This window comes from Caloenas nicobarica, chromosome 1, assembly GCF_036013445.1.
Source record: "Caloenas nicobarica isolate bCalNic1 chromosome 1, bCalNic1.hap1, whole genome shotgun sequence".
NCBI lineage: Eukaryota > Metazoa > Chordata > Aves > Columbiformes > Columbidae > Caloenas > Caloenas nicobarica.
The window spans coordinates 143,442,742-143,466,668 of NC_088245.1; the positions used below are offsets into that span (position 1 = coordinate 143,442,742).

Here is a 23,927-nt window from a genome sequence, read left to right on the forward strand (position 1 = left end):
TTTGGATCAGATTTTCTTCAACAAATGAGAAGATTCTTGGTAGCCTAACTGGAACTAGAATTTCCATCCTCAATTTCTTGGATGTAATGTACCTTACTTCCATGGGCCTGTGGTATTACATACTTGTAATAGTAATTAGTAACCTAGTAACTTTTTAGAAACGGCTCTTCAGAATGGTAACTCTTTAGCTGTACTTGGCTTTCTTCTGTTTGCTGTAGGTTAAGAATGTTTCATGGTAGCATGTAACATTCTGCTGAGGTTTTTGAACACTGAGTATAATCACAACAGGAAACTTTCTTGAAAGGAGACTTTACTGTCAGGATGGTCCATCTCCTCGAACCGATATGCGAGCTAAGTATTCAAGAAAAAAAATGCAGTTCTTTTGCTGGTTTTTGAGTGCCCTCTTCTGGCAATAAAATAAAATCTCAGCTAGTGAACCACCTAGATTAAAGCTTCATGTTTAGTTTTATTAGTTTCCTAGAAAACCTTTGAAGCTGTTACCTGATAATTTGAGCATATTCTTTTTCTTGCAAGTTCATGAAGTGAAACAAATTGTGGAGCTTGAAATTACAGGTACCAGATCTTTTATTTCACTGTATGTATCATTAGGTGCAATGCATGAAGAACCATAGATACTCGGGAAGCGGCAGGTGTAGTTAGGTGACACAAAAAAAGGATCATTATGGTTGATCACTTAGGCTTCAAAAAAATAGCAATTTTTTTTTCCTCTGTCTGACATCATCTCACTTGATGCAGCTTTGCTTTTGGACACATATGCACGCAGGCTTCTGCCTTTAAGCCTTACACAATTGCACACCAGACAAACAAGGAGGTTTTTCTGAAAGATGGTTGAAATTCCTAACATTGTTCAAGAGACTACAAGCTTTTCCAAGGCTTTTCTGTAGCTTCTGGAGATCTGTTAGTACTTGAGAAAAGCTTTTCTTGAAATTTTCATGCGTGGAAAGAAGAACAAAATGTTTGAATTGGGGAAAAATGACAAATCGAAATTGCAGTGTTGGAAAAGTTTTATTTGACAGCACAGAGGCAAATCCAGAGGGTTTGATAATAAATGGAATGTGAAAGTGATCTCTCATCAAGAAACTTGCACTGTATTGAGCTCAGAGGCAATTTTTTCTGTGCAAAAAAAATAGATGAATGAAAAATATTGAGCTGCAGGTAAAGTTAGAGTACTGTCTTAATACTTGACATCAAAAGCTTGACTAATAAAAGCCTGGAGTCAAGAACTACTTTACTGTTAATCTTTCTCGAAGATAAAAGTCAGCGTTAATGATTTTTTTTTTTTTGCCGTTGCTGTTAACATGCTCAGCCTCAGAAACCTGAGGTGAGAGTAACTTTTGGTGCTGGGCACCTGTTTTTGTAATCTGTGATTTCAGCTTTTGTTGCTGGGGTAGCTGGATGCAGCCAGCACCTTCTTTTCATAGTGGGCACTGGCGTGGCACAGCGCAGCAAGGATACAGTACAGCAGTGTGGGCTGGGCGCATCCTCTCAAAGAGTTTCCTCTGTATTTTGCTTCTCATTTGCATCTTGACCAAAACAAATAATTATCTGGTGAGATCTGTAGCCACAAGCCTGTCAGCTTAAAAATAAGTAAAGAATAATTTTTAAAAATACTCTCATTTAGGGGAAAAGTACCTGTAAATTGGAACCCAGTCTTCTGTGTTCTTGCCATGTCTCATTAATCTGTGAATACGTAGGCGCACAAACCGTGACTGCTTTGTATTATTCATTTATTTCCAAAATAACACCATAGACTTGCCCCTGCATTTAATCTGTCTTCATTTATTGCTAATATTTAAGAACAATAAGTTTAAATTCAGAGCAGGGCAAATATGTGCTTGTAAATCTGCGCTGCAGTAAGCTGTGGAAGAACAGAAAATATATGCTCTCAAGGCAAATACCAAGATTTTTAGTATCAAGGATCGGCTAACAGTTTTATAGTGTTTCTTGGATACATAAAAATAAAAGTGCTTGTTACTAATTTAAGATGTAGAAGAAACAATACCCTAAATATGAAGTACTGCATTTAAATTACCAAGTGCTGAATTTTTCTGTGCCTAACTAAATTGACTTATGTGTTTATTTGGTCAGTCAGTGCTTCCAAACATGAAGACAATTAGTGCTCATGTAAGGACAAACGAAAATTCTTATGCGTAATAGTAATGGGGCTTGTGTGTCTTTTCAGAGTGGAGACGTGTTATGTACATAAGGGAGGCCAGGCCTGAGTCCCTTAAAGGTCCCCGGGGCTGTTTGGGGGGCTTAGGGGACTTCTGAATGGATAGTGTCCTGTAATAATTGTTTTCTTTCAAACCTATAGGGATATTCTAGTCATTTTGTTACAAAACCTTAAGCACAGGAGTGCAATACAACGTATGAAGGTTGAAACACCAGATATCTGCGTTGATCAGAAGCGTGCCAAAACTTGACTGCTCCATTTTATGCAGACACATCAGCTGTTACACAGTACGACATTTGTCCTTAAGAAGGGCAAGGTGCTTTATTGTTTACCAAATGGTGTGAGTGAGCAGAAAACTCTCTATAGTATTTATTTTTCAGGTCCGTGCAGGCAAGTGCCACAATTCTGTTCTGCATTATGTCAGCCATGATTTGCAAAATCTGTCAGTGCTTTAAACATGTTACTCGTTGACTGTCCACTCTATGGTGACGTGTTGCAGTAGCACCCAAGAGCTGCACTTGCAGAGCCAAAGCCCAACTGCTGTGCACTGACCTGGAGAGACACTTCCCTTCCTGCACAAAGACACAATACCAAACCAGCCCTCCCAAAGAAGACGATGGGAGGGTGCACTGGGTCTAATTTTTGTGTTGTTTCAAGCAGCTCAGTGCAAAACCTATAGTTGACTGTCAGTTTGTCAGTGTGCTGACACTGCATCCCTACAGTGACCTACTGGTTTTAAATTTCAACCAAACCTGTTCTGTATTGTCAAATTCTGATGAGTTCTTTGCTTGCAAGGACCAGCAGTGAAGGACCGACTTTAGCTCATCCTTTATGCAAAGTCTGTGCCCTTCTCTTCCAGAACCGCACAGCTCTTTATGAGATTCTGGGGAGAGCTCTCGCGTTCTGAGCTTCAATCCTTTCATTTTGCTTGCGGTTCAGCCCTTGTAGACAGCAGCCACTAGAGGACGGCGTCAGCACATTTTTCACTGTGTCTCGTAATGCTTTCTAATAAATGCCTTACCCGTTCACGGGACAAACTTAAACTGTTCGGCTGTGTGAAGGCACCAATTAATTCCTGTTTTCACGTTGCCACAACTGCTTGCTATATATATTTGAAGAGTAAGTCCAAAATATCATAAAGGACTGAGTTACAATTATTTTCAGTGCCATAAACATTAAGACGTCTTTAACAGCTGGCATTGCCTGGGAACATCAGGAAAATATTACATGGTACCTTTATTCTGAAGTAAGTAGTTGTGTGCATAGACGTACATGTGCACCTTTATTTTATTTATTTATTCATTTCATAGGGCTGAGTGAGTGGAGATGTGCAGGCAACAGCACCAGCCTGGGGTGAATTTTCAGGATTCTGCACCACTTATTTTTCATAAATGAAACATTAAAATTGGTTGTGGTTACTTAGTTCCTATTGCATTTGTATAACATAAATATTTGTCTTTTTTTTTTTCTCCCCCCTAGATATTTCAAGGGAACACTGAATTGTACCAGGAAGTTCGCAATAATTTCATTCCACCTATTATCGCACGTTTTTTTAGGATTAACCCCTTAAAATGGCACCAGAAAATTGCAATGAAAGTAGAATTGCTGGGATGTCAGTTTAGTTTAGGTAAGGCAACTGAAAACCTTTCAACTGTACAAGTCAAGCAATGAAATAATTGCCAAAGATTACATTGTGGGTGTATCTTCAGTGAGAATAAAGTACTTCTTAGCTGCATAATCATTCTGTAACTGATACTTCAGAATTTCTTCCAAAGTTGTTATACTTAACCTGGAAGATACATAGTTTAGGCATAAACTATAAAAGGTAATTTAGAAAACAAGTCTTTCAAAAGAAACCAGTTACTTGCTTTCCATGTTATTGAGTCATGGGTCTTTTTCTTCCTTATTATATAACACAAACAAAAGCTTTAGAGCAAACTGTTCCAGCTGTTTTCTCTCAAAAGGAAACACGGAAAACTAGCACTTCAAAAACTTTTTAAAATAAATTCTTTTCTTCTGAAGGCCGTGCTCCTAAAATCACCATACCACCACCACCGCAGAACAAGAATGACAAGAACGATGGCTTCAGTGATGACTTCATTCATTCGGTGAAGACTTCACTGGAGACAGATAAAACAACTTTCACACCTGAAATAAAAAACACCACAGTGACTCCAAGTGTAACTAAAGGTATCCATAGTTAAGCAGTAGAATTGTTTGGGAACTCCTTACAGTACTTTGGCATATTTTGATAATTTCTTAGGACAAGGCACTTATGATGTAGCTAATCTTTTATGTGCCAGTCATGTTGGTGTGAAATTTGAAAGACATCAGCTGGCATCATCCCTGTGTTTATCAAATAAAAGCGTCAGAAAAGGGAGTGAGGTGACTGCAGATGCCGGCACTGGTCTGGATGGCAGGGGACAGGGCGGTCTCATCTCACAGGCAGATCCAGCAGAGGCTGACTGTGGTTAACTGTTAAGGTACCGTGGTATTTACTTCTTCCAGGAGGTTCAAACTTAAGTGGTTGCGTGTCCTGGGCTCTTTGGATTTACCTGGTTAATAATAAAATACACTGTTTGAACAGAAAACATCTTTCTTGTATTAAAACAAATTTGTTGATTTCTATGAAAAGCCTTGCAGAAATACCAGCTGTGTATACATGTAGAAGAGGGAGATGTTAATTGACGTTTATACACCATCGGTGCATCCAGCAGGGTAGTGCAGCGGGGGAAACTGGTGTGAGAGACGCTATACGTGAAAACTATGTGCTTTACCCAAGTAATTTTTGAATTAAAAACTGATTTATGAGAAGTTCGTCTGTTTGACACCACTTAATTTAATGGCTTTCAGATGTGGCCCTGGCAGCAGTTCTGGTTCCAGTGCTGGTGATGGTCTTCACTACTCTGATTCTTGTATTAGTTTGTGCCTGGCATTGGAGAAACCGGTAAATGAAGAGATTAATGAATGTACTTTAAATGAATGTTAGCCTGCTGTGTGGGAATGAAATGCTGCATGTATTGCTGTGGGAACTACATGGTCCACACTGTGGGAGGATGTTTTTCCAGAATGGTATTCTCTGTGAGAAGATATTTGCTTGAATAATGAATACAGTGAAAATGGGTTTTTTAAGTATTTTCATTAGAAGTGCTTTTACAGAAAACTGGTTTCTCCAGTAGCAGCAGACTGGTGATGGCAAGCCAGGCTACTGGTGCTTATACTTAAAATTTGTGGACCAGATACAGCCAAGGTGACAGTTGTTGAGTGTTAATGCATCTTCCAATAAGCAGACTAGCTAAAATACCCCCTCCTTTTTTTCTTTTTCACAGCAAGAAAAAAACTGAGGGCACTTATGATCTACCTTACTGGGATCGTGCAGGTAACAAAATGGTTTTATGAAATCCTTTACTTGGCATTTTTGCTTTGATGCATAATTCAGATTGCAGTTACACAGACAAGCCCCACAAGCGAAAGCTTCTCTAATGCTAACTGCCGTAGGCTTCATGAACACTGAATTTCTTTTCTGGACAGACTTAACTGCTTCATTCTCCAATTTTTTTTTGGGAAATAGAAAATGCTTTGTCTCCTGTTAGAGCCTATAGCCTCACATTTTTTTTAGTAAACAAAGTATAGTACCTCTTAATTATACAACATGAGGGCAAAAATAATTTATGATAAATGTCTTTATACATATTTTTGGTTGTTTTTTTTTTTGTCCTGGAAAAACCTTTCATCTGAGTGTATAAGGTTTGTCAAGTTTTGTCTTTCTTCATTGCCCCAGTAAGTGTGTGGGATTGTTTGCAGCCTCTTCTAGGCATATTTTCCATCTTACTGTCTTGTGCCCCATTAACTTGGGATCAGGCAATCCCACCGAGCAGTGCTTAGCGAGTGTCCTGAACATGCCTGTGCTACAGCACACAGGGCTGCTGCAGCAGGTGGGTTTGACCGTGCTTCACCTCTCTGGCCTTCTATGGAAAACATCCACATCTGTGTGTTTGCTCACTGGCAAGTGCGCCTTGTCCTTTAGCCAAGAAACCTTTTAATGACCTGAGTGTTGTTTGTTACATGTCTGTTTCGGATAGGTCACAGCATTGTTGGCCTAGAGTATTAGACTCAAAATATCCTGTATTTCAATGTCAATGATGGACATGCCAGATTTTTTTCCTGTTTGCTTAAATTTAAATGTTCAGTATGCAGGTCTGCTTTAAAAGGAAATCTGGCAAAACGCTGTATCAAAATAATGTTGCTACACTTCTCTGTGAAACCTCGGTCCGTCCCCTACCACGGGCTACCTCAAATTTTGTTAAACACTGTCTATGGTTTTGAATATCCTGTTTCTTGGGTTTTATCTACAGGATGGTCTCTTGCAGCTGGATTGAAATATGTTAATGGACAGCAAAATTAGAATGGCTCTGGCTACTGGGGGAAGGGCTGGGGGGAACCTAACAAAACCAACTCCCTCCCTACCTTCTCTCCTACCTTTATGACCACGGTCACTCCTTGTCATTTCCACTGAAGTTATAATCTTCTTCATTCAGATTTTGGCAAATATTCACTGATCAGCAGTTAGCAACGTGACATTAACAGCCAGAAAGTACATGAATTAAATGTACTGTTAGATTATAACTGAGATTGTCTAAAAATTTGTGTAAATATTTGACTTGCCAATTGGAATCATGGCTGACTACTTAGTATTTTCTGTGTTGTATTTTATGAGTTTATTAATGTGATGAGTAGCTCCAGCACTGCTGCTAATGGACATTCAGGGATAGATTCACTGGACTGCAGCAGTTCTGCAGGTGTTTGAAGAGGGGGAGCATTCAGGCAGGTTGATTGGGTGACAGTAATATTTTCACCTCTGAATCTTCAGTCTGCTAGAAAATATTAAAATGTCTTGTAACCTTAGGGTCATGCAAATATTGGTAATTGCACTGTTTACTTGCTACTACAAAATACAAGCTGTGGTGCAAAAATATGTAATAGTTTGAAACACAGTATATATGCAGTCTTAGTTTTGTTTGGTTGGTTTTTTTTTTGTTTTTAAATCCATATGAAGGATGGTGGAAAGGAATGAAGCAGTTTCTCCCAACCAAATCAGCCGAACATGAAGAAACTCCCGTGCGCTACAGCAGCAGTGAAATTAGTCACCTAAGACCAAGAGAAGTCCCAACAATGCTGCAAACAGAGTCTGCAGGTACATTTTACAGTTTTTTGTGGCCTGTGTCATATATAGAATCATAGAATTATTTCGGTTGGAAGAGACCCTCAGGATCATCGAGTCCAACCATAACCTAACCTAACCTAACCTAACTCTAGCACTAAACCATGTCCCTAAGAACCTAGTCTAAATGCCTTTTAAGCACCTCCAGGGATGGTGACTCCACCACTTCCCTGGGCAGCCTGTTCCAGTGCCTGACAACCCTTTCCATGAATAAATGTCTCCTAATATCCAATCTGAACCTTCCCTGGCGCAACTTGAGGCTATTTCCTCTCATCCTATCACTTGTTACTTGGGAGAAGAGACCAACACCCTCCACGCTACAACCTCCTTTCAGGTAATTGTAGACAGCGATAAGGTCTCCCCTCAGCCTCCTTTTCTCCAGGCTAAACAGCCCCAGTTCTCTCAGCTGCTTCTCATCAGACTTGTGCTCCAGGCCCCTCACCAGCTTCATTGCCCTTCTCTGAACTCTCTCCAGCACCTCAATGTCTTTCTTATGATGAGGGGCCCAAAACTGAACATAGGATTCAAGGTGTGGCCTCACCAGTGCTGAGTATAGTGGCATGATCATTTCTCCAAGTCCTGCTGGCCACACTATTCCTGATACAAGCCAGGGTGCTTTTGGCCTTTTTGGGCACACTGCTGGCTCATATTCAGCTGCTGTCTATCAACACCCGCAGATCCCTCTCTGCCAGGCAGCTTTCCAGCCACTCTTCCCCGAGCCTGTAGCGCTGCCTGGGGTTGTTGTGACCCAAGTGCACGACTCAGCACTTGGCCTTGTTGAACCTCATACGATTGGCCTCAACCCAACGATCCAGCCTGTCCAGATCCCTCTGTATGGACATCCTACCCTACAGCAGATGAACATATACATATATATGTATATGAAATGCCAAAATTGTCAGGATTATGGCTACATTTAAGTATTTCCTGTTTGGTTTCAAGAACAGAGGAGAAATTAATAGTTCTGTTGGCAAGTGCATTTCTTACAATACAAGCTTTTTCAGATCTCTTCTCAGTGTATCATAAAAGCATGTATTAATTGACTTGATGTGCTGTGGATAGGCACTTTCCCAAATTAATGCAGTAACTGAAAGTTTCTTTATTTGTACTTGTTCTTAACCCCATAAAGGGTTGAAGGATTGTTTTTTAATGTTTCCATGCACTGGAAAAAATTTCACCCCATTATCTTTATGCATGAATCTGAAACGTGGCACTTAGTTCCCTATGCTGACCATATGGATTAAATCATTCTTTTGACCTAGAAAGGAGGAGTTACTGATAATGGTAAATGCCCTTTCCTTGGTGAACCCATCATTAGAGGAAGATAACTGACTGTGCCTTTGGTTCTGTGCTTACATGCTAATGGCAGAAATATGCAGACGTGCAGGAATTATGACTTCACGGCAGACAATTACTTTTCTTCTTTTGGCTGCTTGTCTGTTTTTGCCCAGAGAGCCAGGTTTTTCACCTCCAGATTTTGTAACTCAGATTATCTGGTAAAGTAAAACATCTCAGCTGACAACATCCAGGCTTCCCCCCTCGGAGGACAAACCCTCTACTCTAAAGACCACTTTTTATCTGAAGCCCGCCAGGATAATTTCATTTAATTATTATTTTGCAGGGAAGTATGTTTCAAAAATCTTCGTTTTGAGGCAGATTTACAGCAAGGAAAATTTCAGCTTAGGAGGGAAGAAGTTTAAACCTGAGAAATCAGGATATTGTAGCTATCCCAATGGCTTTCACTGTTGGGGGAAATTATTTCTTTCATAGCAATTGGCACTGGCAGACAGACAGATCACTGGTCTGATCTAGGATAATAATTTCTATGACACTACTGAGAGGTTGTATTGAATGTGATGCCACTGTAAACAAAATTTCCATTAAGTGTGTGGTTTTTGTTGTTTTGTTTTGTTTTGTTGGGGCTTGCAACACAGAGTATGCTCAGCCACTGGTAGGGGGAATTGTCGGCACGCTTCATCAGAGATCAACCTTTAAACCAGAGGAAGGGACAGAAGCAAGTTATGCCGATTTGGACCCATACAATTCACCCATACAAGAAGTTTATCATGCTTATGCTGAACCGCTACCTATAACCGGACCAGAATATGCAACTCCAATCATCATGGACATGTCCAGCCATCCCAGCACACCTCTTGGCGTTCCTTCCATTTCCACCTTCAAAGCTGCAGGGAATCAAGCTCCTCCACTGGTGGGAACTTACAATAAACTCTTATCTAGGACAGACAGCGCATCATCAGCACAGGCGCTGTATGATACACCAAAGGGGCAGCCAGGGCCAGGCGCTGCCGACGACTTGGTGTACCAGGTACCACAGAGCGTGGCCCACTCCACTGGGAGTAAGGATGAACTCAGTTAGCTCACAAGTAAGGTAGAATGATGGCTTGTTTTTAAAAGCCAGTTCCATAAAACTGACAGTTTTCATTTTTAATTGCATTGTTTTGATATTGTTAGTCTTAAATAATATGATGTTGAACCAAAAGATGTGGTATTGGAGGTCCAGGAAACCAGTACTTCTGCCTTTCTTTAACCTGTGTATATAATTACAGCGTGTTTCCTGCAAAACCATGGATGTTTTTATTACTGCTGTACAATTGTCTGCCAGACATGAGAGAAGAACTCTTTGAGCTTACCTTCAGTAATTCATAGATGTGAATGATTAGTTGGAAGAAACAGTTTAAAGTACGAATGCCAATAATTTCTTGCTAATGGTACTATTTCAGAGGGAAAACAAACAAACAAACAAAACCAAACCTCCTAAGCACTGTAGCTTCTAAAATTCATTTTACTTTGTAAAAGGCCTGCACAACTTTGGACTTTAAAAATGACTACCAGGACTGATGGCAAAAATCCCATTAACTTCATGGCATAAAGTAGTTTTGATTCCAAATTATGTTATTTCAGCTTTTGTTCACAGGATTAGGACTCACCAGCTTTGTGTTCCTCAGAAGTTTCCCAACACTTTTGTTAGCCTTCCAAAACTAGAATTTGCTGTCTGTCTAATCTGGTTCCTGCCTCATGTCCTCAAGCCACTCAGTCTTGTTCCTTCTTAGGGATCCAGGAGGCACAGACTAAGTCATACAAGCATACTACATGGCAACTGCTTTTACATTCCCTATTAAGTGAAGGCTACTCTGAATAGCACCTGCCTCAAATTCAGACTTCCCTGATGGTCAATGTGCAGGAACCATCAAAGTGTTTGAGGTGACAGAGTTCAGAAAGGTTCTCCCTCTTCCCCTGCCCTGTCCCCCTCCCGAGTATCTATTGATGTGTGTTAAGATGTGAGCATATAAAATGATATGTATATACTTTTGTGAGTGCTTAAGGAAGCATGCAAATATTCTAATGGTGCACAGTTTGTGTTATACATGCATTTAGCACATATGGTACGTTTTAGCACAACTGAAAAACTTTAGCCTTGGGGCTTATGATTGTATGTATTAGAAGTATAAAAGATTCCAAAACCTTTGCAAGAGAACCAGTACTGTTCCAAAGAGTGCCCGTTTCAGAAGTGTTTAATGGAATTGTATCCTTTGCATGTCCCAGTGTTCTCTATTATGAAAACATTGCAGTCAGTCTCGATTTGAGATAACATTGACTAGTTTTAGCTAGGTAATCACAAAATGAAAACCATTTGGATGTCATGGTTGCCATTTTTTATCTTGTTAGAAATGAAGCACAGCTTTTTAACCTAAGTAGTAGAAAAAACCCACAATAAAAATGCTTTATTTTTATTGTAACAGCACTGTTGGGAGGATGCTGAATTAATTTATACATGTGAAACCTCCTACCTACACATTAGCCCAGTTTTATGGACTTAAGTGGTTACTGTTTCTTTCTGTGATGCAACTTACATCAGCCTTGTTTATTGCCCAGCATCCTTAAACTAGGTGGAGAACACCCAAATTGAAACTAAAATGCTGTTCAAGGGGGCTGCCACCAATATGGTAACTTATCACTTGAAAATTTGATTGCTCAGGGGCTCTATAAACTCAGTAATCCAAAATTACTTTGTGGCCTGTTCAACATCCAGAAGATGTTATTACATACTCTGTGCTGCCTTAAAGTCCAAGTCTACATTTTTTTTTACCACTTATTCTCTCATACATTGAGGTTTTTTTGTGTGTTTTTTTCTGTTGTTTTGTTTTGGTTTTTTTTTAAGAATTGGGTGTCTAAGCCTAAATGTGAATGTAAGTGAGGGTGGTATATAAGACCCATTCATGAAAAATAAATTCCTGCCTATAGTTGTATTTTTGTTGTTATTGCAACTTTTTCTGCTTGTTTAAAGCTAGTCTGCAATCTTTGTAGTTTTGCTTATACAGGTAAGTGTTCTCTCCCATCAGCAGCAAATATGACTTTGAAATTATCTGAGCTGATTTTATTTGAAAGGAGTGGGAGGTTGTTTCCACCAAGATGTGACATACTTATTCCAGCAAGAAACCTCTGCATTCTCAAACTGTAACAATTTAGGTGTAGAAAAAATTTACCATAGAAATAAATGGATCTGTTCAAGTCAGTAAAATTAACACTTGGATTTAATTTTTTACTATGGGCCAGGTATGGTAGAACTGTGGATATACCGTACACTAAGATGGTGTAAGAATTAAAGTTTTGCTATAGTGGGTTAATTTTTTTAAGCAACCATAATGCAGTTTCATTATCTGAGCAGCATGAGCTGTTGACTGGAATTTTTTTTTTTTTTTTTTAAGAATTTGAAAGTCCCTTTTCTGAAAGAAACTGGTCCCAAGTTTTGCTCCCTGCAAACATGTTTCTGCTGGGTCTGAGAACTTTGAGTATGTAATAGTTGGGTTTAAAATGTATGCTATGACCTGTTCAACACTGATTCCCAAATGGAAGTTGCACGATGCATTTAAGATCAGCATTCTCCTGTGCACAGTACAAGCAGAGGTACATTTAATGGGTCTCTCTTACATGTGAAGACATATGGATATAAAATGTATTTCAGTCTTGTTTGGCTTGAGTATTCTCCCAGAATGTATGTTCTTACCTCAGCATGTATTGTAGTTGCTCAGTATTTGTATATGTTGCTAGAACTTAGACTGTATAAATAGTGAGGGATTTTTATATGTATGTTAAAAAATATTTTAAATAAATTGTACATACGTATAACTCGGTATATTTGCATTTGACACCTTATATCTAACTCATTTGTAGACTGGAAAGGCAAGGGTTATTTATGAGTTAACCCCTTCTGTAGTATGGTATGCCCTGCCTCCAAGACTGACATTGTTTCATGGCAGTTGGTGTATGCAGGAACCACCCACACAGGATGGGTTGGCTCCTGCCCCGTCTCACCAAGCCTGAGAAATAGTGAACTGCCATCTACCAGCGTTCTCCTTGTGGTTGGAGTCTGCTGCAGGGGCAGGTGCTACTGACAGAAGGCAGCTTCCCTGGAGTTACCTCCTGCTGCCAGAATGCTGGCTCTGGAGTCCTGTGTGACAAGAGCCTACAGCACAGCAAAGGCAGCTGCCCTCTGTTAGCATAATGAGAAAGTCAGGCTCTGGTCCAGTGTAACCCGTTGCTTAGATGCAGAGACAATTTCCCACCAGGAAGCACACCACCTCTGTACTGGTAGAGGGGCTGCTAGTTTATTCTTCAACTAGACCATGGCTATTTGCCAATTACTGAGAAAAAGCTGCTTTTGCTTTCAAAGCTTTCTCCTTCTTTATCTTAATTCTAGCACTGCAGTTCCTAAAATTATTACTCTTCTTTTGCAAGTAGGTTAAAATTGGATTATAAATGGCTTAGTCCTGTGCTTGTCAAACTACAGCATCCTTGTAACATTACAAGCAGACTTGTCTTCAGAAAATGAATCCGTGCTTTAGTTGACCTGTGTTCTAGTGGGACTGTTCTCTAGTGGGACAGCCACCTGTGTAAGGCACAATACTTGCCATTTCTTTATCTGTCTCTGCATCTTGTTAAACACACATTCTGCATTTAATGCAACTTGCCTGAAATACTGTTACTTCAGCTTGGGCTGTCACAGCTTCATGTTGAAGGTTTTCCACATCTTGGATGATTGGGGAGATGGGGGCAGGGACAACACACCAAACACAAAACCTTGAAGCAAAAACATACCTCGATTTCTGAAAATCTTTCAGGAACTAAAACCACCCTACTTTTACACATCGTAGTGTGCCTAAAAAGTCTTTTTTCATTACTTTCCCACAAATAGCAAAAAGACCAGGGGAAGTTAATAAGCCAGGTATTCTCTTCACTACACAAATAACACAATATTTCTAAGAAGAAAAGTTCCTGAAAAAACTTGTTATGTAAATGAATGAAATTTGTCTTTCATCCATAAGTGTTCAACATTTGCACTGTTTTATACTGATGAAAATTGAACACGCTTTTTATGCTTGCATTCAACTCTCTTCTCCTGTACTAGGAGTTTGCAGATGTCTCTTTGCAAGCTGAAAGAAACTCCTGTAATTCTACTGGACACTTCAGATGTCTCTTAGCATTAAAAGTTCACTAAAATGCACTTACTTCAAATGGGTGATGCTGACCTGTGAGGAGACAAGCACTGAGGAATTGTTACTGTACATGCTATTCCAGTGAAAGTCAGCTTTGGAAGTTGTCTGGTGAAACTTTTCTTCAGGTAAGTCTTAATTATTGCTAAGGTAATCAGATACACAACTATCACATCTGAGAAAACTCATTATCAGTAACCAAATTCTGATCTAAAAAAACGCATATAAAACTTGAAACTGGTGTCAGTTTTCAGCGCTCCCAGAAGTTTATACCAACAGCTGCTGCTGTTGCCTTGCAAAAGAAATGCTATATTTTTTGTACATCTAATGACAGTACTGACATGACATTGGAACAAAGAGCCCTACCTACATTCACATTGGCAGAAGCCTAGAACAGCTTTTAAGTGTACTTCTGTCTGCATACTAAACTTATCTAGGGTGACTACACGAACAACCCTGGTTTTAGGTAGACTGTGATTTTACTATAATTTGACCACAAAGTTAAATAGTATTGTGGCCCTTTTAGATTTTTTTGCTTTTTTACATGGCTTTAAGCAGTACAGAGTCCTAAACATGCAGCATGCAACTGAAGGGGCAAGTGGAAGTCTACAGGTCAAGTTTCACACTAATACAATGCCACAATACATTGTAATAGTCCATAAATAATTTTAAAGTCTTACATTGCTTTCTAGGTGCCTGCAGTTCACTTGCCTTGCTCCTGAACATGCTGCAGCTTCACAAGATCCTAGGTCTCCAAAACCAGCTTTTGGAGACAATGGGCTGAGTGCCACAATGCATTCTGCTCAGGACGGCTCCTCCATATTGGCCTAGTCTCATACATGAGCCTTTCTGAAACAAAGGCAAAAAGAGTTGAATTTTATTAGTAAAAAAAAAAAAAATCCATGCTTTATGTATCAAACATACGATACACAGCTGATAAAAATGCATTGATTAAAATATTCCCTCAGAAATCCAAGAAACAGGTCTATTCAAGTCATTCTATAGGTTTACTTTAGAACCACTCAAAAGTAGATTAAAAGCTGTGTTCTACACTGCACTGCTGTACCTTCAGTAATTGTGTGAAGATTTTTTTTTCTGCATCGAAAACCCCTTGTAACTGCAAAAAATGCTTTAATTGTCACTTTAACTACCTCTGAAGTAGACCATACCACTAATATGTTTAAATGCTGCATTATTATTAGGAGAAATTACCAAAAAGTAGGATTTGGTAATGAAGTTAGGCTAAAGCTCTTGTAAATAAATGGTCAGATTTTGGTTTGGTGTCTCACCTGGAAGGCAGGACGGCCAGCAGTATGACTGCTTGCTACTACTGTGGTTTATTGGTACTTCCACAGTTAGTAGTGACTTTCTGTGCCTGCCAGGATCCTGCTGCAGCCTCTCCAGACACAGGGATCACACAAGCACTGAGGGGAGACCACTGCCTGGTCACGTTCCAGCACCAAAACAGCCACTCAGCACCACCACACATGGACTCAGGGAATCACATAAAATGTTTCCTTTGGTCCCACAAAAAGCCTCAGCGGTATTCAAAACCACCACCAATAAACAGTTGAAGTTCTTGCACGGATAATTACTTCATTTCACATTAAGGAAAAAAGCAACTTTCAGCATTTGCCTTATACTGAGAAATTACTTTTTTACTGTTTCTACAAGTTCTTGCATTTTTTTCTCTTGGACTAGTAGAAGCATCATTGCCTGCTGTACAGAATATTAGTACGGCAGACATTAATTCCCCCTATGGAGGGAGGAATGCATGCATTTTTATTTATCTAAAGGGAGGAGTTATGCCAACTTTATTACTACCAAGATGCCTAGCACTTACACAGGAGAGGAAAAATAATTTGCTAAAATACATCCCCATCTGAGAAGAGCTCAGCTTCCAGCACTGTGTTATTACTACTCTAAAGGAAGTAAAATCATATAAATCATAGAATACATTGAGTTGGAAGGCACCCATAAGGATCATTGAGTCCAACTCCCTGCTCCTCACAGGACTACCTAAAACTAAACCATATGACTAAGAGTGTTGTCCAGATGCTCCTTGAGCTCTGACAGGCTTGGTGCCCTGACCACTACCCTGGGGATTCTCTGCACAGAGGTGCCCATGTGCTGGTTTAACATGTCAGCTGTGGAAACTTCCACCCAGCATCAACCTTCTGTCTTTTGTCTGCTGGTGCAAGCTCTCCTCCAAAATACCTGATAAGCTGCTGCACAATGGAAGGTTCATAGGTGAGTTCTGTCTGCTGCTCTGCAGTGGGAAGCACTTGTTTGAGTCTCTTTCACCCAACTATCCACACTTTTTTGCTTAAAAAAATAAAAAAGCATGAAGACAATGCTCTTTCAAGTCCCCACGGTGTTGGGGGGGGGGGGGCGGGCACGGGTTTTGGCAAAGGATAGGGCACAGCAGATAGACCACACAGAAAGCATCAACTCCTTCAAGAAAAGGATTTGAAAAAGCTCCATAATATTCAGGAATTTCCTTTGGTGCACGTACAGCATAAAAGTGCAGCCTCTGTCAAGGCTTCTAACGAAACTGCTCAAGAAAGGAAAGCAGGTGGAGGCACACTGAGGAGAAAAGTAGAGTGGAAGGTATTTCTGTCACAACACATATACCATGTCTGCACTAAGTTTTGAAAAGCTGGTCACACTCCCTGACCTGTCAATGACTGCAAAATTTGCAGTCCTGTTTTCAGTGGAAGTTTATGGTATCAACTTAGATGGAATAGTTTTAAAAGGTAAACCTTGTTTCAACAGTTAAATGACATTCCTTCACTGCCAAAGTCATGAAAAGCTCTCTGTTTGGCATTTCATGAACTAAAGAGGCAAGAAAGAGTTTTTCATAGCAATTATTAGCAACAAATTAGGAATGGCTACAAAGAAAACAGAGCAGAGGGAATTTTAAATGATGAGGACCTTTAGCCTAGTAGTTTTTGTAGTTTAAGATCAAAAGACAGACAAGTTTCACACATACCTCTAACAGGTTGCAAAGTAATTAAGAGCTTGATGGAAATAAGCCAAAAAAGGCAGTGATATTTCATACTCCTTCATTTTTCAAAGGGAGAGAAAACAGAACTTTAACAGTCATCTCTGCTCTACCATAGTAAACTCAACTTAAAGGAAAGATGAAAATTGGACAAATCACTGCAAGACTACTCAGTACAAGTAAAAGACTTTAAAACCAGTGTGGACTGTTATACAAAACACACTATAAAGAAACTGACCAGAAAAAAAAAGAGCAAAGTCCTTTTACCATTATCTACATTGCAAATTCTACCATTCAAGCTAAGGAAAGGTGTTGTAAAGATGACAGACTCCGTGGAGAGGAGCAGACAGGTACCACCACAGCACTTGAGTGGCAGAGACTGCAGGCTACAGTGCAAAATCCACACAGCACTGAAAGCGAGCCTAAAACCAAACTGAAGCCTGAACCATGCTGACACAAAGCTGACACCTACTCTACAGGAACACACAGGATTTATGAGGTCTTCATGTGTTTTGCCTTACTTAGTCACTTTGATTCCCTTCTTTTTATGTTGCTCCATTTTTTTTTTCTTAATTGAAAAGCCCTTCTGTTCTTCAGGGAGCTCACTTTAAGTAGAGGTCCAGGGAAATCCATCTCAAAAGCCCCACCCAACAGAGGATCCCATCACAAAGCTGCATAATTTGCATGGGAACTGAAATATGGATGTATAATTTACATTCACTACAGTCTAGCAGATAGCAGTACCATAAACAGGAGTGCATACAGACATGAAAATAGTACTTGCCTTGAACTGGTATTTGATGTATAGTTCAATCTTGTGACACAGCAGTAAAAATGTCTGATTCACAGGAATCTTGCAGAGATTCAAGATTTGTTTTTAGCTCCTGCTGTGAACACAAAGAAATATTCTATACAAGAAATAACAGCATTGTAAGATACACACAAAAATATAGACTCATTTGTGTATGCAAAACAGCTATGATAGAATATACTCAGGATTCATTCAGGATTGCACTTGTAGAACAAAAATGAGAATATTCTTCAGACACTGAGACAAAATACTGCAAACAAGACTCTGCTTTTTTTCTTCAGCTTTTATGATGACAATTTTGGAAGAAAAAACAAAATGGAGAAATCCCAAAGAAGTCTCTAAGTCATCTATATTACTCCAATGCCTCCTTCTGCCCAAGAAAACTGACTCACTGAGAGCAAAAAGTTGCATTTTTCAGTAAAGCTCAGATAAATGTTTCATAACTTCAAGAGATTTCCCAGCTGCAGTTTCATGCAACAAGAAAGCATTGTACTGGTCCAAAAATTCATTAATGTAAAAAGGTAGCCAGAACAGGTTTTGTAGTTCTCACCCCACGTAACACTATTTTAGCTATAATCCTGGAAAGTCATCTTCCTTCAGACAAGCGAACAAAAAAACCTCATGTTACTGTCCTTAAAGAATTACTCAGCATCCTGTCTTAAGTCATATCTGGCACAACATACACCATATAAATTATCATGCACCACATACAATATACAGTGTTCCATCCTACTAGATAAATCTCACTATCTTAAATTATTAAAGAGACAAAATTATTTCAGAGATTCAAACACTAATAATAGTACCTTAATCACTAGTAAAGAACAGCTTTCCAAATACTGACAAACTCTCTCAAATACTGACAAACTCTTCAGGCATAACACATGCAAAAAGAAAGCTCCTCCCTCCCTGCTCTCGCATCCATAAAGTTTCTAAGGCTTCAAATAAGCGACAGTCCTGGTGAGGACATTCTCTCTCCCAGAAGCAGTCAGATCCCCAACATAATGTTAAGACCCAATTCTGCAACCTGTATGGCAGCTTCTGTATTGGTTTGGGTGGAACAAGGTCAAGCGCACCACTGAAATAATTAGGTCTCAGAATCAGGCATGTAGATATGGTAGATACTAAATATACAACAGGCTCCAAGGAAGCCCTGTTGTAACTTCCAAAAGAGAAGGTTTTTTTGCATATGTGCTTGCCAAGTCCTTGTTTTTATATCACTCTTCCTCCTTTTATACTACCTAACATCAATCTTTCCATTACCAGCCTAGATGGCCAGCTGCCTCACTTATTATTTTACATTCCTGAAGGTATTTATAAGCATGTACTATAGCTGTAATAAACCATGAGGCACTTGGTTAACACCAGACACTTAAAAGTACTCCTCCAGCAGCATGGACTTCCAGAATTTTCAGAGTTGTCTTCCAGCCCAGCTTTTTGGTAATCACAGAAAACCACAGTACAGTGTTATTTTGACAGGTATTTTCATTTCCCCAAATTAAATAGGATCAAAAGCGAGTACTTTGATGTAAAGGAAAAAAAAATCCAATATCTTAACAGAATTCCAGTTCCTAACAGCAGATTATAAGCAATGATGTTTCAATTAGGTTTTCATGGCAAAATATAAATAATTTATGCTGCTATGCATATTTTATAGTCATTTTTCAACACAGTAGTGGAAGACGAAACCATAAACACAAAGAACTGCTCTCCTACATAACGCAAACAAAAAAATGCTGATTATTAAACCAAACTTCTCTTATAAAACTAGACCTCTGCTGGCAGTATTCCCACTGCAAACAGTGGCAGATACTAAATTTGTCAGTATCAAGAGACTGAAACCATTATTCATTATTCCAAAAGTTTTAATGTTTTCTGCATCTGTATCAGATTTTAAACTCATACAATACTGAAACAGCCACATGTTATCCAGTACTAATAAAGCTGCCTGCAAAAATGAGTTCCCACTGAGTTGACTTAAAGACCACTTGAAATACAACTATATTACTATTTTTGAAACTTGTGCATATTTCCAAAATTGGCTTTTTATAAGGCATGTGTACGACTGAGTTAGAATTAAATAATTCCAAGAATATTTTTTCCATAAGTCATGATACCAGCTCTCTAATAAAGTCAAAGACATCCCTCCTTACTGTCAGCTGTAATGGCAACAGAATTTGGACACCAAGAGACTCTAACATTTGTTGGTATAGTTAATGTTTTCCTAGTATAGCTACTCTTTTTCCTTAGCATATATCTGTGCATTTGAAACACTTATTTTTCTGTTAGTCTCCACTACCAATGACTTCTCTGATTTATCAGTCTGCAGGATAGGTACATAATAGTTCAAACGACTAGGTCCAACCATGTATCAGCTGAATCCCCTTCATAAACCACAATATAAATACTTTCTAGTGACAAATTAGTTTGTTGGTACTAACAGAGAGGGGTACAAGGAAGCTGTTTTCCCGTGGAAAAATTACACTTACTCCCCCCGCTAAATTAAGGAAAAATTAACTAGTAATGAAATGTCAGACTTCTGCAGGATCTCTGATGCAGGACTTTTCAGCGCCAGCAGACAGACACACCAAATTCTGAGAAGCTGTATATACAATTTTACACTATTTCATTGAGTATTTTCCCTTTCATATTGCATTGTGAGATACATTTCACAGAATCACAGAATGTTAGGGATTGGAAGGGACCTCAAAAGATCATCTAGTCCAATCTCCCTGCTGGAGCAGGAACACCGAGATGAGGCTACACAGGAAGGCGTCCAAGTGGGTTTTGAATGCCTCCAGAGAAGGAGACTCCACAACCTCCCTGTGCAGCCCGTTCCAGTGCTCTGTCACCTTCACTGAAAAGAAGTTTCTTCTCAAACTTAAGTGGAACCTCTTGTGTTCCAGTTTGAATCCATCACCCCATGTCTTACCATTGGTTGTCACCAAGAAGAGCCTGGCTCCATCCTCGTGACACTCACCCTTTACATATTTATAAACATTAATGAGGTCACCCCTCAGTCTCCTCTTCTCTAAACTAAAGAGACCCAGCTCCCTCAGGCTTTCTTCAGAAGGGAGATGCTCCTCCCTTCATCATCTTCGTGGCCCTGCGCTGGACTCTCTCCAGCAGTTCCCTGTCCTTCTGGAACTGAGAGGCCCAGAACTGGACACAATATTCCAGATGTGGTCTCACCAGGGCAGAGTAGAGGGGGAGGAGAACCTCTCTCGACCTACTAACCACCCCCCTTCTAATACACCCCAGGATACCATTGGCCTTCCTGGCCACAAGGGCACAGTGCTGGCTCATGGTCATCCTGCTGTCCACCAGGACCCCCAGGTCCCTTTCCCCTACACTGCTCTCTAATAGGTCATTCCCCAACTTATACCGAAACCTGGGGTTGTTCCTGCCCAGATGCAAGGCTCTACACTTGCCCTTGTTATATTTCATTAAATTTTTCCCCGCCCAGCTCTCCAGCCTGTCCAGATCTCACTGGACGGCAGCACAGCCTTCTGGCGTGTCAGCCACTCCTCCCAGCTTGGTGTCATCAGCAAACTTGCTGATAGTACACTCAATTCCCTCATCCAAGTCATTGATGAATATATTGAATAGTACTGGCCCCAGTACTGACCCTTGAGGCACTCCACTAGATACAGGCCTCCAACCAGACTCTGCCCCATTGACCACGACTCTCCGGCTTCTTTCCTTCAGCCAGTTCACAGTCCACCTCTCTACCCGATTGTCCAGACCACACTTCCTCAGCTTAGCAGCAAGGATGCTGTGGGAGACAGTGTCAAATGCTTTACTGAAGTCAAGGTAGATCACATTCACCACTCTGCCATCATCTATCCACCTCGTTATGTCTTCATAAAAGGCTATGAGGTTGGTTAAGCAACTTCCCCCCTGGTGAAGCCATGTTGACTGCCCCTAATGACCCTCTTATCCTTGATATGCCTTGAGATGGCACCAAGGCACAAATTCACTATTGTCAAGTTCTGCAGTTCAAATACAAATATTTTCAGAAGACCTTCATTCACGTAGGTAAAAAAATGTTTACCTGACATTCCTTTTTGCATGTCTTCAGACTTTGCTTGAGCATAACCTGAGATAGTCTGCATGTCTTCTAAGCATGAAGCTTCATATAGAATCAAACAGAAATTTAACATTAAAAAACCCCAGTAACAAGCTGATTTTATTTAACTGATCATTTATATCTGAACACATGCACAAAGAATATATTTACAATACCTGTTTATAGTTATATGTAGTTCTATTTCAAGATAATGTTACAAACTTCTGCAAAATAAAAACAAGTCATTATTTTCACATAACTTAGGGAAAAACAGCATGTGAAAACACATTTTTTTCTGTACAAATCAATTATATAAAAATACCACTGTCCTAATCAGGTTTTCTCCAACTTGCAAGGCAGTGTTGTGATGAACTGAAGCTGGTTTCTTCATAGTATTGACAACCCCATGGAAACAAAACCAGTGGATTCTATTACCTGCTACATTGAGGTTGATTAGCAAAGACAGACCTTGATTGAACAATCTAAATATGCCATGGTAAATACTTATTAAAAATCCTTACTGGGTCAAATTTAAAATTACCTGAATTCTGAATGTGGTTATTTCAGCTCTAAACAGGAAAAATAAAATTTTTGCTTCCGTATCAAGTGAGGCATTATTCAGCTCAGAACATTATCTATTAAAAAAAAAATCTTATATTAAGTACGATTACAAGACATTACTGTACTTATTTTTATTAGCATAACTATTTTCAGATGAAAACTATTCAAAAGACCTTAAAAATAAGTGAGCCACAGACCTCCTGTTTTTTCTATCAGAGAAGGAAAGTGTAAATGTCTGGCAAATGCCAGGATCAAACCAGCATTTTCCTCTCAGTCACTTCATTGATGAGTGAGGCTCACATAGAGTATGTGTGAACTGAGTTGGAGGGAAGCATACGGTTTTTTATGCTTACAAAACAATTTCCCTCATTACAGAATCACAGAATGTTAGAGATTGGAAGAGACCTCAAAAGATCATCTAGTCCAATCCCCCTGCCAGAGCAGGAACACCTAGGTGAGGTTACACAGGAAGGCGTCCAGGTGGGTTTTTAATGTCTCCAGAGAAGGAGACTCCACAACCTCCCTGGGCAGCCTGTTCCAGTGTTGTAGTAAAAAGTTGTGCCCAAATGTGCCTCTTTCCTATAAAGGCATCTGGAACAGCTGAAACGGATGCAGACGTTGATTTAGTATTGTAAATCTCAACCTGGAAGACACCAGATTAGGCATGGTATATTTGTTGGGATCCAGTTGTCACATTGTATCATCTTGTATTTACCTTGTTTTTACTCTTTTCTAGCTCATGGCTGACAGTGGAAGAGGGGACTATGCTAAATGGACCCACCCAAGGTTTGTCCATATGTTATTAATTTTGCCCAGTGCTACCTGTGATTTGGGAGTCCCTGGGTTTGCTTTCACAGTGGCTATTTACACACTGAAGGTCAAAAAAAGCTGTTGTCTGACCATACTAACAAATGCAAAAAAAAATAACAGAGAAAGCACCTGTACTCTGCTCATATAGACATAGTGCTAAAGCAGGTTTGATCCAGCACTGGGATCTTTCATAAGGCTGTGAGTACCACAGATTCCCCTGCGGGAGACTGGTAGACACGCATCAAGTGTCTGGCACATAACAAGCCCCGCACCGCAGGTTCAGGTGAGACCCAGACCAATGTCTACTCACAGCTGCCGGTCGCACTGGCAAAGGCACCATGGAGAAAGCCCCACCAGAAGCATCAGCGCTTTTTGGATCCAGTGTGACGAAGCAGTGCTTTCACTAACACCTGTCCCCGGGAAACCCCACATGGAACACATTAAACCCCTCGGGCCCAGCAGCTGCAAGCACCCCGCCTCCCTCGGCCTTGCTGTACCCACTGCCCGCCGCCTGACCTGGTGACGGCGGGGCGGGGCAGCGCCCTCTCGCCTCAGGCCGGTCCAGAGAGCGGAGTCCCGCGGCCTCACGGGGCTGGGGGCGCCGGCGCAGCCACGCGCCAGCCGTTACCGTCCCGCGCCAGCCGTTACCGCCTCGCGCTCAACCGCCCGCCCCCACCTGCTCGAGTTACGTTATTCCACAGCCGCTGCCGCGAGCGGTAAGTCCCGCCCCTCCCCGCTCCTCGGG

The 23,927-nt window shown here is 40.3% G+C and overlaps 1 protein-coding gene across 1 annotated transcript in view; it reads left to right on the plus strand.

Moving 5' to 3' along the window:
- Positions 1 to 12,504, plus strand: part of DCBLD2 (discoidin, CUB and LCCL domain containing 2) — a 48,014-nt gene extending 35,510 nt beyond the window's left edge. The window contains exons 10-15 of the mRNA XM_065658713.1: positions 3,674 to 3,821; positions 4,217 to 4,384; positions 5,048 to 5,141; positions 5,524 to 5,573; positions 7,251 to 7,388; positions 9,350 to 12,504. Of these exons, the coding sequence (XP_065514785.1) occupies positions 3,674 to 3,821; positions 4,217 to 4,384; positions 5,048 to 5,141; positions 5,524 to 5,573; positions 7,251 to 7,388; positions 9,350 to 9,792 (1,041 nt within the window). The 3' untranslated portion in view covers positions 9,793 to 12,504. The remainder of the gene's footprint in view (positions 1 to 3,673; positions 3,822 to 4,216; positions 4,385 to 5,047; positions 5,142 to 5,523; positions 5,574 to 7,250; positions 7,389 to 9,349) is intronic.
- The last annotated feature ends 11,423 nt before the right edge of the window (positions 12,505 to 23,927 follow it).